The sequence below is a fragment of the Dicentrarchus labrax genome, unplaced genomic scaffold, assembly GCF_905237075.1.
Source record: "Dicentrarchus labrax unplaced genomic scaffold, dlabrax2021, whole genome shotgun sequence".
NCBI classification, from domain to species: Eukaryota; Metazoa; Chordata; class Actinopteri; family Moronidae; genus Dicentrarchus; species Dicentrarchus labrax.
The window spans coordinates 9,500,316-9,518,563 of record NW_026136704.1 but is presented as its reverse complement, the minus strand read 5'-3'; the positions used below and the strand labels follow the sequence as shown (position 1 = coordinate 9,518,563).

At 42.4% G+C, this 18,248-nt stretch overlaps 1 protein-coding gene across 2 annotated transcripts; it reads right to left on the bottom strand.

Annotated features, from left to right (window-relative positions):
• Positions 1-330: 330 nt before the first annotated feature.
• Positions 331-16,018, bottom strand: meis3 (myeloid ecotropic viral integration site 3). Of its 2 annotated transcripts, none has more exons than XM_051398753.1 (13): positions 15,698-16,018; positions 12,217-12,318; positions 7,893-8,032; positions 7,339-7,513; positions 7,200-7,250; positions 7,046-7,096; positions 6,232-6,381; positions 5,933-6,041; positions 5,326-5,471; positions 4,600-4,676; positions 3,599-3,657; positions 3,405-3,491; positions 331-1,697 (listed from the first exon to the last, which is right to left on the bottom strand). In XM_051398753.1, the coding sequence occupies exons 2-13, from the start codon at positions 12,226-12,228 to the stop codon at positions 1,498-1,500; spliced, it is 1,257 nt and encodes a 418-aa protein (XP_051254713.1). In that variant the 5' UTR covers positions 12,229-12,318; positions 15,698-16,018; the 3' UTR covers positions 331-1,497. The 2 variants fall into 2 exon arrangements, with proteins under 2 accessions (XP_051254713.1, XP_051254712.1); XM_051398752.1 differs by lacking the exon at positions 15,698-16,018 and adding an exon at positions 12,667-13,138.
• Between the last annotated feature and the right edge of the window lie 2,230 nt (positions 16,019-18,248).

Sequence of the window (18,248 nt, the reverse complement as noted above, 5' to 3'; positions counted from 1 at the left end):
CACATTGAAACTTGGGAGTCTCATCTCATTGGATGAATTTAAACTTTGGAAGATTTCTAAAGATTTATGTATTTTTTATGCTCTTTTTATGTACTTTTTGTGTGTGTTATCTCGGTTCTAATTCACCTGCTGGATCAGGTCTCTAGTGTTTAGTAAAATGTAATTTTGCAAGTTTTTTGTTTGTGCAGTGTGCAGTTTTTCATCCATTGCGCACTCAAAATGTCGATGTATTCATACAGACTTCTCTCTCAGAAACTTTAAATCTATCACCTCCTGCATCAACAATAAACTGGCCAGAAAGATATGCAAACAGATGACCACTGACAAGTCTTACAAAAAAACATTTTAATACTTTAACTGTATTTCCCATCGTCATTCAGAAATGTTTCAGCAGTCCGAGCATAGTGGAGAGGGAGCCGAAATGTTTCAAGAGTCCTTTGGCTGCAGCTCCCCTCACACACTGCTCTGACAGACAAAAAATGTACTAGAAATGCTTACAGAAGATTGTGTGTGTGTGTGTGTGTGTGTGTGTGTGTGTGTGTGTGTGTGTGTGTGTGTGTAGAAATGGCTTTCAGTGTAGTGTGTGTTGCTATGTGTGTATGTTGTTTGTTTGTGTAGGAAAGATCCTAAGGTAACGGACACCTGTTGGCATCTTAAGGAGGTCAGTGGTACGAGAGCGAGGCAGACTGGAAGTCATTCATAGTGTTTAGCTTCATGCTGAGGAAGAGCACTAATATTTCAACAAGCTCACGTGAAGCTGCATCTGCCTGGAGTGGCACACATAAATATAAAAATAGAATAAGAAAAAACTCAAATCAGCTTTAAATAAAATGTGTGTGGAGGTGTGGCTTTGTGTTTGACAGTCAACGTGTGAAGGAAGACAGGGAGTAGTGAAGAAGGCGTGTTCACAGGATTAAGTCCCATCCAGTAACGTCCATGTGCTGTTGCAAAGTCTGGGGATAAATGTTCATCTGTCCCTCCGATCTGATCTTCCTGTGGTTCAGCAGGCATGATGGGAAGTGTATTTTAAAGCATGTGTCTCAACCCACAGGACACAGTGGAGACATTTGGAGAGGAGGAAGCACTTCTACTCTGAACGAGGTATGGCTTAAACCTGTGGGTCAAGACTGTGTGTGTGTAATGTATATGTCTGTGTGTGTGTGTGTGTGTGTGTGTGTGTGTGTGTGTGTGTGTGTTAGCGAGTGGAACAGCTACATTGAGGTCAGTGTCTTTCAGTGGGGAATGTAAACTTTCGGAGCAATGTGTCTTTTTTTCTTTAAATAGTGTTCTGTATGCGTCAGTACACATACACAGCAGCGCACACACACGCACGCACGCACGCACGCACGCACGCACGCACGCACGCACGCACGCACGCACGCACGCACACACACACACACACACACACACACACACACACACTTATATCTCACCACACATACACACATTCATACAGTAATTTGCCCTAGCACACACACACTCCGGCTCCCCCAACAGCTAGTGTGCATGTATGTCCAGTCCCTGGGCGAGGAGCGGCTCTGCGGGGTGTGCGTGTGGCGGCGGGTGGAGCAGCATGGCGGGGTGGGGGTGTGGACCCGGGTAAGGATGGAGGGAGGGCCCCGGGTGGGGCGGGTAGCCTGGTTGGGAGAGTAGAGCGCCGGGGTAGTCACCCTGCAGAGAAGACATCCCCTGGAGACCTTGTGAGACACGGAGGACTGGTTTAAATTTTAAATGTAGATAAAGTGGGAATATTTTCAGCATTTGGCTCCACTGACATATATAAATACTGAGCAACTGTCATTGCCATTCAATAGTTAAGTGTGTAGGTAATAGTGGACAAGGTGTTTTTCTTCTTAATCAGTCACTTTTACTAAATTATGGCCTACACTGAAGAGCACAGACTTTGCATGTTCTCCACAAACTCTGCAAAGAAAATGGTTATCAAACCTAAAATCCACAATGGATTCATTTATGTATTTATTTAGCTTAGAGATGAAAGAAATTCGTCTTTCTCAATGGATCATAACTTAAAATATAAGCAGGCTTTTTCTGATACATAACCTATAGTCTTCTTCCTTTGTTTCCCTCAGGTAGCGTTCACTGAGTTACAGTCATCTTATTCCACGCTGTCTGACTGTATCGCATACACAGTATGTTCTGTACCAGCTTGTTCGACTTTGTATATATATTTGGTAGTTTTTTTTAAACTTTCAAATCTCAAAACAAGATTTCAAAATAAAGCTCAGTGGATTTTAAACAATGTTTGGCTGAACAGCATGAGCAGCAGCTGCTTGTTAGGGTTTTTTTAATAGCATCAAACAACCCATAATAATATCGTAGATTTACTTACTGTCTAGTGTTATGTATTAATATAAGAGGTTCAAGTCTTTTGATGTGGTTTTTGGTGCTCGGTTATTCACATAAAGCTTCAGACCACAACTTCCCACACAATGTTTCCGGATCGAGCATAAGCAATTGAACATGGTGATAAAATCAATCATTAAAATGTTCAAAATTATGTTAAAATGACGTCAAACAGAGATAGTGGACTTTTAGAAGTCCGTACAGAAACAACCTCTAACAGAGGAAACCACCTCTAACACATCACTGAATAGTGTGTGAGTCACTCTTTCCTAATGCTTACAAATATTTATATTCATCGTATTTAATGAAAAAGTGCAGTGAGGATTAAACAGAGTATAAATATTTATATCTTATTTTTTATTTAAGATTTCTTAGTTCAACTCTGTCCCTTCATATTCCTCATATTCATTTTTTCCTTGGTAGTCAGGAGTAACTATGTTTTTTGATCTACTTGTGATTTTTCCTTGAGTGGACTTAAAGGTTGAGGCTGCTGATACTCTACATTTTTCTTATTGTCATCAAATCCCACGAAAAGGCAAAACTAACAGCAACTCTAACAGTCCATCTCTTAATACTTTCGATTTCCCCAGCCTGTCTGTGGCACTCAGCCCCAAGCCCATTTTTTCTTACTTGAGAGGTAAATCTTAAAACAAATTGTTCCTTTTCTTTTTCAAAAAAAAAGTTGAACATGATTTCCAGAAACATCTGGCTACTTGTATTTTCAGCAAACATTACACAAAAGGGAGGACATAGTGCATTTGTTGGGGACTATTTCCAGTTGCGGATTAAACTACATTTGGAGCTCTTGTGAGTATTTCAGGACGGTGTGACTGAGTCAAAATAAACTACAGTGTGCGTGTGAACATGTCAGCCAGTGCAACATGGCACAGAGGAATATGATACATCAGGCTTTGATACACACGCAATACAGTTAATTGTTGGTTTTGGTCTTTTCATGGTATTTTTTTACATTAAAAATACATACTGTATCGCCAGCCCTAACCCGGTGTACTATAGACTATTCAGTACTACTACTGTACCTGCTGTTCGGAGCCCGAGGTGGGCCTGTCCATCAAGACCGTAGCCCCCAAGAGCTGCTCCCTCTGGGCTGTAGGGACCACCCTGACCTGTGAGATGACACACACCATCAGACATAAATATACAACACACACAAACACACATATAGACAGAGTTGTTTGCCTAGCGACCGACCAGCTGACTTATAAACACAGACCTGAGCGATTTGACTGGTCAATCATCGGCTGAACTATTCTTCTCCTGGCATTGATGAACCTGTGCAGGGGAGAGAGACATAAAGAAAGAGTGTTTTCAGACAGAGAGAGAGAGAAAGAAAGAGAGACAGAGAGAGAGAGAGAGAGAGAGAGAGAGAGAGAGAGATGGACGAGGGCACCCGTTAATGGAGAAAAAGGCTGACCAGGAGACTATTAACCTTTTCCCTTTTACAACCACTTAACCCTTTCAGAGGGCAGAGTAAATCAACGTTAGGGCAGAGCAGGTATTGATCGCCCTGTGATAATTGATTGATCTGCATTGATCGGGTCACTCTGTGTGTGTGCTGCAGCACGGTTGCAAATAAAAACATGCAAGTTATCAGATTACAGAATCTACTGTTAATATATTTAGTTTTTGTGTGTTTCTGTATCAATATCTTAGGTGCAGAAATTGAACACATTATGAAACGTATAATTGAATCAGAAACATCGAAACGTGTGTGTGTGTGTGTGTGTGTGTGTGTGTTTTGCCTGTGCAGATACATGTGTGCCTGGGGAATTCCGGTGCAGTAAACCACCTGATTATTGGATATTGATTTGCTATTCTGTTTTATGAACATAGAGCAAATAGATTTTACTGCGCTGCAGCTTCAGAAAGAAAATGCTTAGTAGGACATTTCTTACTCTGTTACAAGCTTCTCTCTAATAAAGTAGATTATAGTCTTCTCTAAAAGTCTTGCAAAAGTGCAGCCTTACATTTAACTGACATTTATTTGTACAAAATGGGCACAATAAAGAGATACTAAGCAAAAAATATGACTTAAATGAGGTGTAAACTATAGATACTGTTCATTATTGCAGCCAAATATCGCGCCAATATGTAATCAATGTGGCAACAGCCATTCTGTTAAATTGAAAGTTGACACTGCACTTAAACATGCGGTTTAACTGATTATTGATAAGCCACAGGGCCAGAATTAGTGTATTGATTGAGTGCACTGACCAGTTGTTGACCTGTAAGATGGTCAGTCCTGTGTCCTGTGCCAGTTGCTTCTTCTGCTCCTCAGACGGGTACGGGTGCTGGGAGAGGACAAATGTGTGAGTGAATGCTTGTGAGTGAACAAGAGAATAATCTCAAGGTTTACTGGTGACATAATGTAACCTCCGCTTTAATCTACAGTGAAGTAATCTCTCTCTGCTGATGACCCTCCATCTGAATTCACATTTTCAACCTTGGCAAACGTTCTCTCTCTCTCTCTCTCTCTCTCTCTCTCTCTCCACACACACACACACACACACACACACACACACACACACACACACACAGACACACACACACACACATACTGTAATAATTGGAGTGAAGCAACATTTGACCTGCCTCATTTAGTAGCTAATTACCTCACCAACAATTACTCACTCCATTTCTATCACTTCCACAGTTATTGAATAGCGAGCATATTCACATAATCACTTAATCCCCCAATCTTTCATTTAATTTAATTGACCTCCATTATACACTCAGTTCCCCTCTCTGTCTGTTCTTGTCGGTGACGTTCTGCCTCACGCTAAATCCTCTCTGTCAGTAATTATTCTCTCATGCGGTGCTATACACAAGCTTTCTTTGTCTTGTTCTGCAGTTTGGATTTAATTATCGTCTGATTTTAGTATTTTTTTAAGTGTAATAATTTAACTTTGATGTGAAAGGAGCAAGAAAAAGTTCTCTCACCGACAGGTGCTGGAAGAGCCAAGCTCTCATGATGTTTGTGGCCACTTTGGGGAAGATCCCTCTCTTCTTGTTGTTCCTCCTGTCTCTGTCGGAATCGTCCTCCTCTCCTGTGCTGGGGGACGCCATTCCTCCGTCCAGACCATCCCCTGCAAGAATCCACATGCAGCACATCCAGTATTATATCTCAGGGACTGAGTTTTTTTGTTTTCAATGTATATTTTTGAGGGCCACTCGTGGGAACTGCAGCTCTGGGACATGGGGTGCCAGCTCCACCAGTTGAGCCACTAGAGCGCCGCCCAGGGACTGAGTTGAGTTTACAGTTAATTCTAGGTTAATTACTGCAAAACAAACAAATTAAAATAATTTTCCAATGTAATTAAATTTTTTAACGACACTTCCTAGATCTGTCTCGCTGCCATTTTATGTGTAACTTTTCATTCTTTTCCTAAAGCATATAATTTAGGTCCATATTTAGTGTCTTTATTATAATATGCTATGCACAAAGGGTAGGCTGTGTATGAAGGTTGTTTGTTTTCACACCTTTGTTTCCCTGCATGCGTCTTTGCTGTGCAGCGTTTTCACTGTGTGTGTGTGAGAGAGTATGTACCTGTGTCGCTACAGTTGTCTGCTGTGCTGAGTGAAGGCAGGCCACAGGTGCCTGGTGTTCCCAGAGGAGTAGTGGCACATTCATCTGGCTCCCGTAACCATGATGCATTCTGCAGGGACAGAGAGAGCCAGAGAGGAAGTTGGAGGTAGAGTGATGGGACGATGGGGAATTCCCATCAGGTGAGAGAACAAGGAGTCATGAAACACATCATTATTCAGACATCCGGTGCATGCAGCTGGATAGGTGAATGGTGGAGCCTCTCTCTGTTTGATATATGGTACTTTGGAAGCTCGTCTCACCTGCTCTGACAGACTGGAGCAGGATCCAGTGAAGTCCTCCATGTCAGACTTTGAGCCACCCTCCCGTTCATCCATGATGAGGTCTGTGGGCATTTTGCCCTTCAGACAAGTGATGTAGCGATGGCAGAAGTTATCACACAGGTCATGCACCTTTGGAAAACAGATTTACATTCATCAGTGCATACTGTTAGCACCACTTCCTTATCACTGCAGTGTGAACATTAAAGGATTCTCTCTTAAAGTCTCTCTTAAAACAACATGCACATGCTTTTATGTATATTGAAGCAGTTTTTGCTTGCTGTAATCAATCCTCCGGTTCATACTGGCCTTTAAAATAAAAAAATTGTGAACCTTTCCTTTAATGTCTTTCACATCCTGACCAAATTTTCCAAATTAAAACACTTAAATTCCCTTAAACCTTCCCTACACAAGTGGTTTGGAAACTTTTAAACAAATGCGTAATTATAATAACTAAAGTATTAACAAGGAACAACAAGGAACTTTAATTTTGTATTGATTCTGGCAGCTCCTGTGGACAACAGCGCTAGTGTTTCAACCGCCTCGTTTCATTGATTGAGGGGACTAAATCCGGCCCGATTCTTTGGCAGGTATTAAGAATAACTATATAAAAATAGCCAATCTTCTTGTTAGTTTTACTAGTTAACTACTAGTTATCTTAACAGGGTAAGATTATAGTTGTGGACTAAGCCCTTCCTTAAAGCACCTGAACACACAGTGTCCATTAAAAATCGTCCATTAAAATTAAGATTTACTAAAATAAGTTCACATAAAAACATGCTTCTCTCCCACCAACCTTCTCTAACTCCAGCAAATGAAAGCGAAGAACCTGTATGGCCTGGATCATCTGTAAAGAGGAGAACGTGCATTAATTATCGACACATATCCCACAATGCATGTGTGAAAAAAGTTATTTAGTTCTTTTAGTGTGACTTCAGTGTGCATCGTACCAAGTTATCCAGCTCAGGATTGGAAGAAAATATTGGCTTCTCTGAACGAATCTGCAACACAAAATAAACAAATGATCACAGATCTGAAACACTTTGATTGATGTCTGCCCTAAGATCGGCTATTGTGGCTGCTGCTCACCTGCTTGGCGAACGCGGCAATGTCATCGTTGAAGGACTCGGAGGAGCAGACGTCGCTGTGATTGCTCATGCCAGGGAGGTGGGAGGTGGCTGAGAGGGAGGTGGAGTCCCGGGGGGAGCAGGTGGCGAGCTCGCACTTTTCAAACACTAAGGCCAGCAGTGGAAACAGTGGGTGACTGCATACACACACACACACACAGACACACACACACACACACACACACACACACACACAGACACACACACACAGTTAACATACTATACATAAACACAGTAACAGTTGACATAGTGTACATACGATACATTCACAGAAGGTGTTACAAGAAACTTTATAGCACAGTATTCATGAGACAGACAGCTGTAAACACTTCACATGTATTTTCATATTCAGTGCACATATATATGTATGTGTATATATATATATATATATATACACATATGTACTGTATGTTAATCTGCTAAAAGTGCAAATGTAATTCAAACAACTATTTGATACTAGGCTACATAAATCCTTGTTTCCACCACATCTAAGGTTTCAAACACCCACATGCTTACCCATAGATCAGGTCTTTGTGGTGTTTGAGGGAGTCGGGGATGGTGGGTCCATACTGTGGGGGAGGAAATGGCCTGACATCGTCCCCGTACCCCCCCACCGACATGCCCTCCGACCCTGAGTAGTGCACCAGCTCTTCATACTGAAACACAATTAGATGGAAAGACATAAAACATGAGTCACATTCGACATCTGTGCCCGTCTTACATCAAATCATATTGTGATTTTATTATGTGGCTGATCTGTCAGGGGGCTTCAGTGACACAGCTTACTGGACTCTCAGTTAGGAGATCTGCTGCTGTGTTTGTGTCTGAACTGCTGAACACATTTTGTGCTGCCATTTAACGTTATAATTTAATGTTGCATGTTTGTGTGTGTGTATGAAGGCTGCCACTAACATTTATTTTTATTTCTGATTAATCGTTTGGCCCATAAAATGTCAGAAAATATGATATTCAATTTTCAAGCTTTATCTGACCAACAGTCCAAAATCCAAATATATTCAATTAACTATCATAAACTAAGAAAACCAGCAAATATTCAAATCAATCATTGCAGGCCAAACAAACAACAATATCAACAAAAAATCAACAATTAGAAAAGCAAAAAGTTATTTTTACTCAAACTATTCTGTCTAATATTACAATGATATAATGTGGCAAATGTACTACTCCCAGGGTTTGTGTGTGTGTGTGTGTGTGTGTGTGTGTGTGTGTGTGTGTGTGTGTGTGTGTGTGTGTGTGTGTGTGTGTGCGCGCACACTGATAAACCAATGCATATATCCCCATTCCCTCTTAAGAAAACCTTGACTATCTCTTTGTTTTCACTTCAGCTTAAAGGTTACATGCTTCTGAAAATTCTACCACACTCTCAGGATCAACAAATCCTTTCAAATGCAGTTGGACAAACTCAAAAATGCACAGCAAGTCGAGCTACAAAAAGCTGATTTTCGTAGCTGCAGAAAAGGAGGAGTACGAGAAAAGAGGCTGATGAGCTCCTTGGAGAAAGGCGGTGAGCCTGTAGCTGCTAATATCGTCTCCTCCCTCCTAAACTCAGACTAGACAGGAGCCATGCTGAGACATCCCTCACAGCCCGCTGTGACAGCCTCACTGGGGCCTGCTCACACACACACAGACACACACAGACACACAGACACACACACACACACACACACACACACACACACACACACACACACACACACACACACACACAAACACAAACACACTCTAACAGTGAATCAGACACACATATGGCACGCTCGCAGACACAATCACACATGCACAGAGATGAACATCCCTCGTACACACAGCAGCATCATGAATATACATTTCTGACTCCCTTGTTCCTCTCTTTCCTTCTCTGTGTTATGAAGCTAATTTGTGCTTCACTGCAGCTCCTGTCTCTGAGACGACGTTGCTCAGGTCAGCAGATCTGCTTCTGTTGCTCTTTCTGCTGGATTAAAGGGACTTCCCGCCGCAGTCCCCACAGGCCCACAGGGATCACAGACGGACACCTGCTTGGTGGCCTGGCCTGGACACCTTTCACTCCTGTGTTATTTTAACTGAGCCATAAAAGTTATGATCTGCTTAGCTTTTTCTGTGGTGACTATTCCCCAGGCAGGCAACCATAAGAGCGTGTGATTTACTACAGAAGTGTGTGAAGAAGCTGAAGGTAACTCCTTTATATTTGTCCTTAAAAGTCCGTAATTAAAGCTATTATTATGATATAAAATACTAATATTAGACATGGTGATATATTTTTTACACTTTTAATGCTGTCACAACTCCTCATGGCTCACAGACTCCAAGATCTTTGTCCAAAACAGTCCAATCTGAGATATTTGTTGTTGTATGTGGAGTGCATAAATAAAAGGTGAGACAGCAACTGAAAAATAAAAGCAAATATTCTTACATTTTCTCTTTATGTTAACCTTTTGGAATTAAATAAAAGACTAATTATATTATCCCTCTTCATGTGCATGCACTGCCCCCCTGCAAACCCCTCTCCAGGACCCCTGGAGGTCTCCGGACCCCACTTTGGGAACCACTGTCCTAAATGGCTTATCAAATTGTTGTATTTCAGAGTCCCATATGGCCACCGGGATCATAGAAAGCACCTGCTCTGAGGCCCTGGCCCGGGACACCTTCTAGTTTTTATGGAGGCTGGCTATTAACACAATCACCGCTATCGGATTGCGCGTCTCTCTTTACGCACGGCCCCTATCGAGTTTCTGTGCATCAAGCGGATCAAAGCGTACAAGTCGAGATGACAAATTCCAAGAATTTTCCCTTTTTTTAAAAGTCACGGAGCTGGTAAACAGGCTTCAGATGGCAGGACAACATTTTTATTACGAGTTTTAATTATTATTGTTGTTTCAACCGACGCAGGGAAGATATTGCAGGCTTGACAGGCTGCTTTAGCTGAAGAGATCCCCAGAGCCGATCATGATATGTAGGACTAACGCCATTTGGCTTTGAAGAACTGGATTTATATTTGAATGGAACATTTAATTGTCTATAATAAAAAGTCAAAAATAAAAACGAAATTAGGTGCACAGCTTTGTCTCACGTTTCAGACCCTGTTAAAAGTTAAAAGTCTAACTGTATTAATTAAACTCCTTCACTATTAATTAAGAATAACGGGTCTATTTGACTTTGTAAACATGAACATTTCATTGTAGAATAATGGCTGATGTCTAAAAGCAATGCCCCTTTTCTACATTACAAATAATCCTGTAGATAACATGGAAACTAATTCAAACTCATAATTTTCTCAGTGCGTAAATTTAGAAAATAAAAGTGAAATGTGAATTTGTGACTACTTTACCTCAAGAAATTATTTAAATATCCAGCAAAAACCTTCATAGTTTACCTTAAATTTGTATTTTTTTCCTGAACTTTAATAAACAAGGCTGAGAACAACAAAAAAGTTGGAACAAACTATAACAAGACAAGCGAAAGCTGATATAAATATAAAGCATTTTAAAAGCTGCCTAAAGTTTTAAAAATGTTATTATGGCTGCAGATAAACTTGTAGTATCATTTACAATGCATTTAAAACAGATAGAACGACACAAATCAAACTGGACCTGTTATAGATTTGAGATCAGGTTCTGACATAAAAAAAAAAAAACTGCCGACATGTTTCCAACAGACTCGCATTAGACCGCCAATCTCCATTTCATTTTCCTCAAATTTTGTCCCAGGGAACTTTTGTTTGTCATACGGCGTTATTGCTGTACATAATAGTACAAAATAAACTGAACTGAATGGGAGAGTGAGATATCACATACATCCAGTAATCAGTTTACATGTGATACCCAGTAGGTACATTTAACAAACATCAGAGAGCTATATTTTATTGTGGATATCTTTATTCAAATGTTGTTTAAAGCTGTTGGTAGTCTCTCTCTCTCTCTCTCTCTCTCTCTCTCTCTCTCTCTGTGTGTGTGTGTTTTGTACAGACTGTGTGTGTGGACCTTTCGCTCTCTTCCCTGCTCTGTTTTCATACAGCAGTGATTTTCTGTCTACACACTGTACATCTCTAATTGCCCTCTCTTCTACTCTGAGGTCTCAGTCCGCCTGCTGCCCGTCAGCCACTGCCTGCTTCTCCTCCTCCACCACCACCACCAACACCACCACCATGCCTCTGAATCACTGTAGCAAAAAAACTGACCTACTTACCGAGTTGAAGAGCTGCATCTCCTCTCCTCAGCCTCTTAATGACCCACACTACTCTAAAACCCTTATGTGCCACTCTAACGCCTGACTGACATTTACACGACAATAAATCCATATTATTCTAAGGAGAGGATTAAATATTACATCCCAATTAAGTGTTCTGAGAGACTGCTGACATCCACAGTGCAACTGCGTTTCACCTTATGAATTGGGGATTATGGCTGGTAAAAGGTGGAGGGATTAAAAGTAGTTTCTTTGCAGCAACATAAAGGCGCTTGCACAGAAACATTTGGTGGCGTATGAAAAACATTTTTAGATAGTTTTTGCATTACAAATGACGGATTTCTCTGCGGCTGCGATGCTTCTGCTGGCACATTCTTCTGTTGTTTTCCCCTAAACACTGAGCCCATGCCAGCACAGTCCACTAGTCTGTTTCCAGTGGGCCTTGTGTTTTGCACGGCTGCTAAACCCGACCAGAGACCCAGCAGCGCAAAGAGGATTCCCACCCATATGCTCCCATTATGACGTGTTTATAATTACCTCTTCCCCTTGGAAATCTGTTATCCCAGCAGGCTGTGCTCTAGAACAATTCTTATTCAAAATAAAATAAAACAAAAAAAAATTAAAATAAAATCAGACCTACCCTCTTCTCCATGCGAGTCGACAGCCAGTCCTACACCGGAGATGATGATGCGCTGCTCGGCTAGTCCAGCGAGCTTTGCTCCCTTCCTCTGTCCCTGGGGTCCTGGAAATAAAAGTAATGTGTTTTTTATATTCATCAGCAGTAAGGTTGCAAACACGGTTAACATCATGCAAAACAAGCCTTTAAGGATTCAATGAAAACACAAGGCTGTGGATATAAAACAGTCAAGACCTGCTCCCTCTGTCTGTTTACTCCGAGCTCATCGCGTTTTATATTACAACATTATGATGGGACTGGAGATTTTATGGACGCTGATATCCTTCTGTACGCTGTAAGCTTAATGCTTTATAATACACTTAGCGGTAATAAAGCTCGCAGCATATTAAATGCGACTGGCTGTTGATGTTGAGTAATGCACAGGGCTCCAGTAAATGGTGTAAAATTTCCCACCGAGACGTAAATAATCGCCGTATCCAGTCCTGTTCGGGCTGTGTCCGGTGTAGTCCAGAAACCCGGTGAAAGGGAGCAGCGGCTTCCTGCAGCGCCTCGCCTCCGCCTGGTGCGCCTCTCGCTCCGGCTCGCAGCCCGTGTGGATGCTCGGTGCTCTGGGAGGCAGATAGAAAGCAAGCGTCCCGTTCCTTTTTGGCTCCTTGCGCTCGCTGTCCGCGCAACATACGGCTACAGGCTGGAAAATGTCACGGCTGGGAATGAGCGATGAGTGTTTTTCAGTCTCAAGAGGAGAGAAGGAGGAGGAGGAGGAGAGGAGGAGGAGTGGTGATGGTGGTGGTGGAGTGCGGTGTGCGGTGTGTGCGGAGAGGTTTCAGAGGGTCAAAACGCGACGGGGTCTCTTGGCCCCCCTCCCTCCTTCCATCCCTCCTCCTCCTCTTCCTCTCCCTTACTCCTCCTCCTCCTTATCACACACACAAAACGCCAGAGAAGAAGAAGAAGAAGAAGAAGAAGACCCCCTCAATCGTTTTATCTCGGCTCTCCTCCGAGCTGATATCACTCCTCCATCATCCCTCCATCCTCCCCTCGTTTCTCCCCATCCGTGCTGCAGCTGCGCTACAATCGTCTCGTGATAACTCGGGAGAAGAATCGTGATAACTCTCTCACTCCAGTGGGATGGAGCATGTTTAACAGAGTCTAATTAAACTCTGGAAAATCAATTAAGGCGATAGGAATGGGAATATATATTAGGTATTAAGTGTCTGCAGCTTGCCAAACAGATATAATAGTGAATTTGCTTCCAAAGTCTGATAACAAATGCAGCTCATTGGGAATACGCACTTTTAAGTGCTGTCAGCAAGAGAGAAAAAACAATCAAAAGCAATGAAAATGTTTCCTTCTGAGGCTAATTGTTGCAAAAAACTAAGAGTTTTAATCAAGTTGCCGGGTCATAAATAAGTTTGAAGCGTGCTACATGACAAGAAAGTTACTGGCTGATAATAGCTTTCAAAGTGTTTTATTGTTTCAGTCCACATCCATTGTAGTCAGCCTTTTGACACTGCCCAAATGTCCCCCTTTGGCCCTCTTTGTTGTTGATTGAGAGAAAAAACAAAACCATTTCTGTGAGAAAGTTTAATTTTAACCAGAGAGAAAGAAAAAACCCTTTCACGTGTTGGTGGAATATCTAAACCCCCCAGTCTTGTGTTGTAAATGACACCTAAGTAACATAATAATTATTCAAAACGCTCCTCTTCCCCCTGCCCCGCTGTGAGGGGCCAACAGGCGGCTGCACTTCAATCAACAGCGGCCTGGCGGGGTACAGCGGGCCGGGGCAGGCGTCTCCGTGGGCGGCATGGAGTTTGACCGGTTGGGGCAGCCTGTGAGGGCCCCGCACCGTCCATCCAATCTGGGGTCTTTTAACTCCGCAGGGCGCTGGTTTCCTACAGGGGTGATCACAGCGCTCAGCCCCCTCCTACACTGAGCCGGTAATACAGCCGTGAAGCAGTATCAATGGGCTGGAAAAGACGATCCAAGGCTTGTTTTCACTTTGTTAACAGGTTGAATGAAAAGGAGCGAGCATCATCTGAAGATTTCATGTTCACAGGGATTTAGATTTCCTCATCTCCCTTGGTGGAAAACCCCTAACCCTTCTGTGTTTTTCTTCGGGACACTTCAACTTGGACCATAAATCTAAAGTCCCTGTAACATTTATCTAACAGGCTATTATCTCAACATGTAGATTGCACTCATTTACATCACAAACACAAAAGAATCTGTCATTTTTATCACATCTCCTTGTGTCTTTGAGACTAAACAACACCTACTTTGCTACAGTAAATGTGTGGCAACACATTTTAGCACAACATATGTTGTTAAACCTGTGCTGATAGGTAGCACAACTGTAGCATGTTTTCCCAAAGCAGGCACACAGTTGCCCTGTAATAACACACCCAGATAAAGACAAAATGAAAATAATGCTGTCATGCATAGTTAGTTATAGAGAGTTTTATCAGTTTGAAACTTCATGTTTTTGTTTCAGAATTGCTTATTTATTATAAGCAATAATTTTGAACTATAGAATAATAATAACTTGCTTCTGTTTGGATAGACCTCAGCTGTAAACTGATTAAACACAATGCATTTTATATTGCTCCCTCTGTCATTGATGTTAACAGTACTTTTTACACAGTACTACCCTCCCAAATGCTAAATACATTTTATAACAGTTTGTTCAGAAGAGGCCAGAGAGCTAATGTCACTAGGACAGTGTATTGTAGATTTATTTGTGTGTCAGTGACTTTTTGCTAAACACGAGGAATATATTTGTTCATGCGTTGCTTAGGCTATATAACAAAACATGATATATTTCCTTATTTAACATTAAATACATACATTTAACAATACAATAAACAAATGTGCTGAGGCACTGCGTTTCATAAGGCCAGAAGAAAGGAAAAAAACATTTAAAGGGAAGGCTTTATTATTATAATTTGTACACATATTGCCCTGGGGTCTGTGGGACCACAAACAATGAGGAAGTAATGCCAATGTTTCAATTATCTGCTCCAGCTTTTTTTTATTGTCTTCCTAACATTGTGTGAAAATTAATCTGATTTTCCTACCAAACCATCCAAAATCCACAAGTGCTTTCATTTACACTCCGTTTGGTTGACGGCACAAATGCACATGTGATGGCTGATTAAAATATAAAGAGGTGGCTCAAACTTCCAGGTTAATTCAGGTCCACGCGAGTTCCTCCAGTTGTGTAGCTCTCCTGTAAGAAATAGTCTCTTTTCCTGCAGCACATAGCTGAACATCAGTCAGCCAGGTTCACTCTGGGACCATTCTGCATGTCAAGGCTGCTGCAGTTATTTGTCACTCCCTGTCAAGGCTCAAGTGCTCGCTCCCCTGCACCCACGAAGGCCTGTTGAGTGCCTGTGCTTGCACTATAGCAAGTGTGTAAGTGTGTTCATGACAGCAGACACAGTGGTATGTGTGCGTTTGTGCGTGTGCATTTCTTTGTGTGCTCGCTTACTTGTTTTCTTGCGTGCTGGAGGGTCAGTGTCGAGGTGTTCTTCTTCCAAGTTGGGCCTCACTGCAGGCGATGCCCTGGGCTAGAAAACAGGAAACAAGCAGAGAGGGAGACTGTGTCCATGAGGGTGTGTGTATAACTGTTGGTGCCTACATGATTGTATGTTTCTTTCTACCCCCCTGCATGAATTTAGAAATATAGTTGGCCACTGTAATCTCATAAAGTTGGCAGACAATGCAAACTGCTTTTGTCCTCCACAGCTTTAGCCCAGCATGATGTTGTTAGTACAAACAGAAATATGACATTGCCAGCTGTTGACCCTGTTCAAATAGTAATGTATCATCTGCAAGGTGAAAAACAACATCTACAAACTGCTGCTGCCCTCCCTTTGCCACAGTCTTACTTGACTCTACCAGAGAGAGACATGGAGGGAGGAAGAAGGCCACCCAGCCTTGTTGACTTCAGTGACTCCGCCATTAAGAAAATATGGCTGCCATGACCTCCGGCAACCGCACACAACCACCCAAAAACATCACAGAGCTGTGACCCTCCACCGCCTGCATGAGAGAGAAGGAGCGAAGTGATGGAGAGAAGTTAAGTGAGAAAGAGAGGATGAGGGAAAGAAACAGAGAGGGGTAAAAGTAGGGGTTAGTCAGGGGGGTGCAGAGTGCATTTTTATGAGCTTGTGCCTCTCCAGTTTCTGGGTCGTCTGGCCGCATAGACATAAATTTTCGCCCCCTCCCTCTTCTCCATCTCTCCTGCTTTCTTCTGGCACGCTCGCCACAGCAAATCCCCCCTTATCTGCTCGTGCAGCCTGTTTGCAAACTTTCCTTCCAGTTTCTCTCGTTCTCCCCCCACCCGGGTCATTCCTCTCTCTTTATTTCCCTGCTGTTTACCTGTTTGGGCATGGCTTCTCACTTCCGCTCTCCACCATCTCTCCATCCTTCTGCATTCCCCTCTCTATCTCTTTTTGTTTATAAGCCAACACTGCCTTTTCTGCCTTCAGTTATTTTCTTCCTCTCCTTCTTCATCCCTCCTTCTGCTCCTCCTCCTCCTCCTCCTCCTTCCTGGTCCTGGTCCCCCTCCTTCACCCCCCTTATAGATGGAGATTAACTGGGGAGTGCAGCGCCATCCGTCCTCCTGACTGTTTGTTGTTAAGGAGATGGATGGAGCCTCCCTCTGCCAGCCCCACGCAGCCGCAATTACACCAGCCGCCATGATGGATGGAGGGGAGGGAAAGGGGGGGTGGGGGCGGAGAGAGGGAGACACAGAGAGGGGCATCTATCACGCCCCTTAATCTACCTGTCACTGCAAGGGCTTGGATGAAGGGGGGGAGTGTGTGAGGGGAGGAAGAGAGTCGGCTTTACCCTGACTGTTGGTCAAAGGTTTGTTTCTTTCATTTACCTTGAATTTGTTTCTTCGCTTTTTGAAGAATTTGGCCTGCAGGGACTGGACTCATTAAATGTCCTGATCACTCTGATTGATTTCACAGAGCTTATTGGATTCTGTTGAACATACTCACTGTGTTAGTGTGTGTGTTTGAATTGTGTGCATGTATGTGTGTGTGTGTGTGGGTGTGGGTGTGGGTGTGTTTAACAGCATCAACATTAGCTGGGAAGGGTGCTTTAGGGTCTGCAGCTGGCCAGGTTGAAACACAGAGATATTATTTAACTTTTTCAAATGATCTCTCTTACATATAATTTTAACAGTTTCAGTTATTCTGTTGGATACAAAACATAACTGACCATTGCAAAATAACGGAACACAAAATAACCTAAAATAATATATTTCTACACTTGAAATAGTCCCAAGGCAACTAAATACAGGAGACTGAAGCTGCATGTTATCTGTAGGCTACATCCACAGGCACATTTATGCTGAATTTACACAGTTTATATGTTTTATGTAGTTGACATCGAACGTCTGTGTCCCCTTGTGCACCCAATATCAACTTCTGGAGGTGAGGAGATAAAAACAGAGAAAGTACTGACAGCCAGTGTTGGACTGGGGGAGAAAAGGGGACTGAACGTACAGTCAACAAAGACACTAGAATGAATAACTGTGGATGCAGGCAGGGCCCCATAGAGATGTACAGGGTCTAGAATTATGTGCTCTGCCACTGCCAGGAGGTGCTGATTCTGAGGAGAGACAGGATGGAAACATGCATTAATAACAACAAGTAACCTCCCGTATTGCTGCAGGTTTAAAAATCCTTAATTATACGTATATTATTTATTCTACTGTAATATTATTTCCATACGAGTTTCAGATTTAACCACAGAAAATATACATCTGTTAGTTTATTCTAAACAATAATATATGTGCGCATGCAAGCAGCTGTGCATCCAGGGCCCCTCCATACTGAAAATAGGTTGCTGCCCGCATGGGCATCAACAGGTAATACGATACAGCTTCTGTTGCCCTTTTTGCAGAAATGCACGCACACATTTTTACGCACATCCCATTATGGCACATACACATATAAATACTGCATAAACATACAAACAACACACACACTTCCACACAAAGTTGTTTATCATCCCATCTGCAGTTA

What these genes read in the sequence shown, in the direction of transcription:
- meis3 (XM_051398753.1), bottom strand. An exon ending in GCTCCAGTCTGTCAGAGCAG is followed by an intron (nt 6,042 to 6,231) that starts GTGAGACGAGCT and finishes CTGTCCCTGCAG; the next exon opens with AATGCATCATGGTTACGGGA. An exon ending in AGACAACTGTAGCGACACAG is followed by an intron (nt 5,472 to 5,932) that starts GTACATACTCTC and finishes GGATTCTTGCAG; the next exon opens with GGGATGGTCTGGACGGAGGA.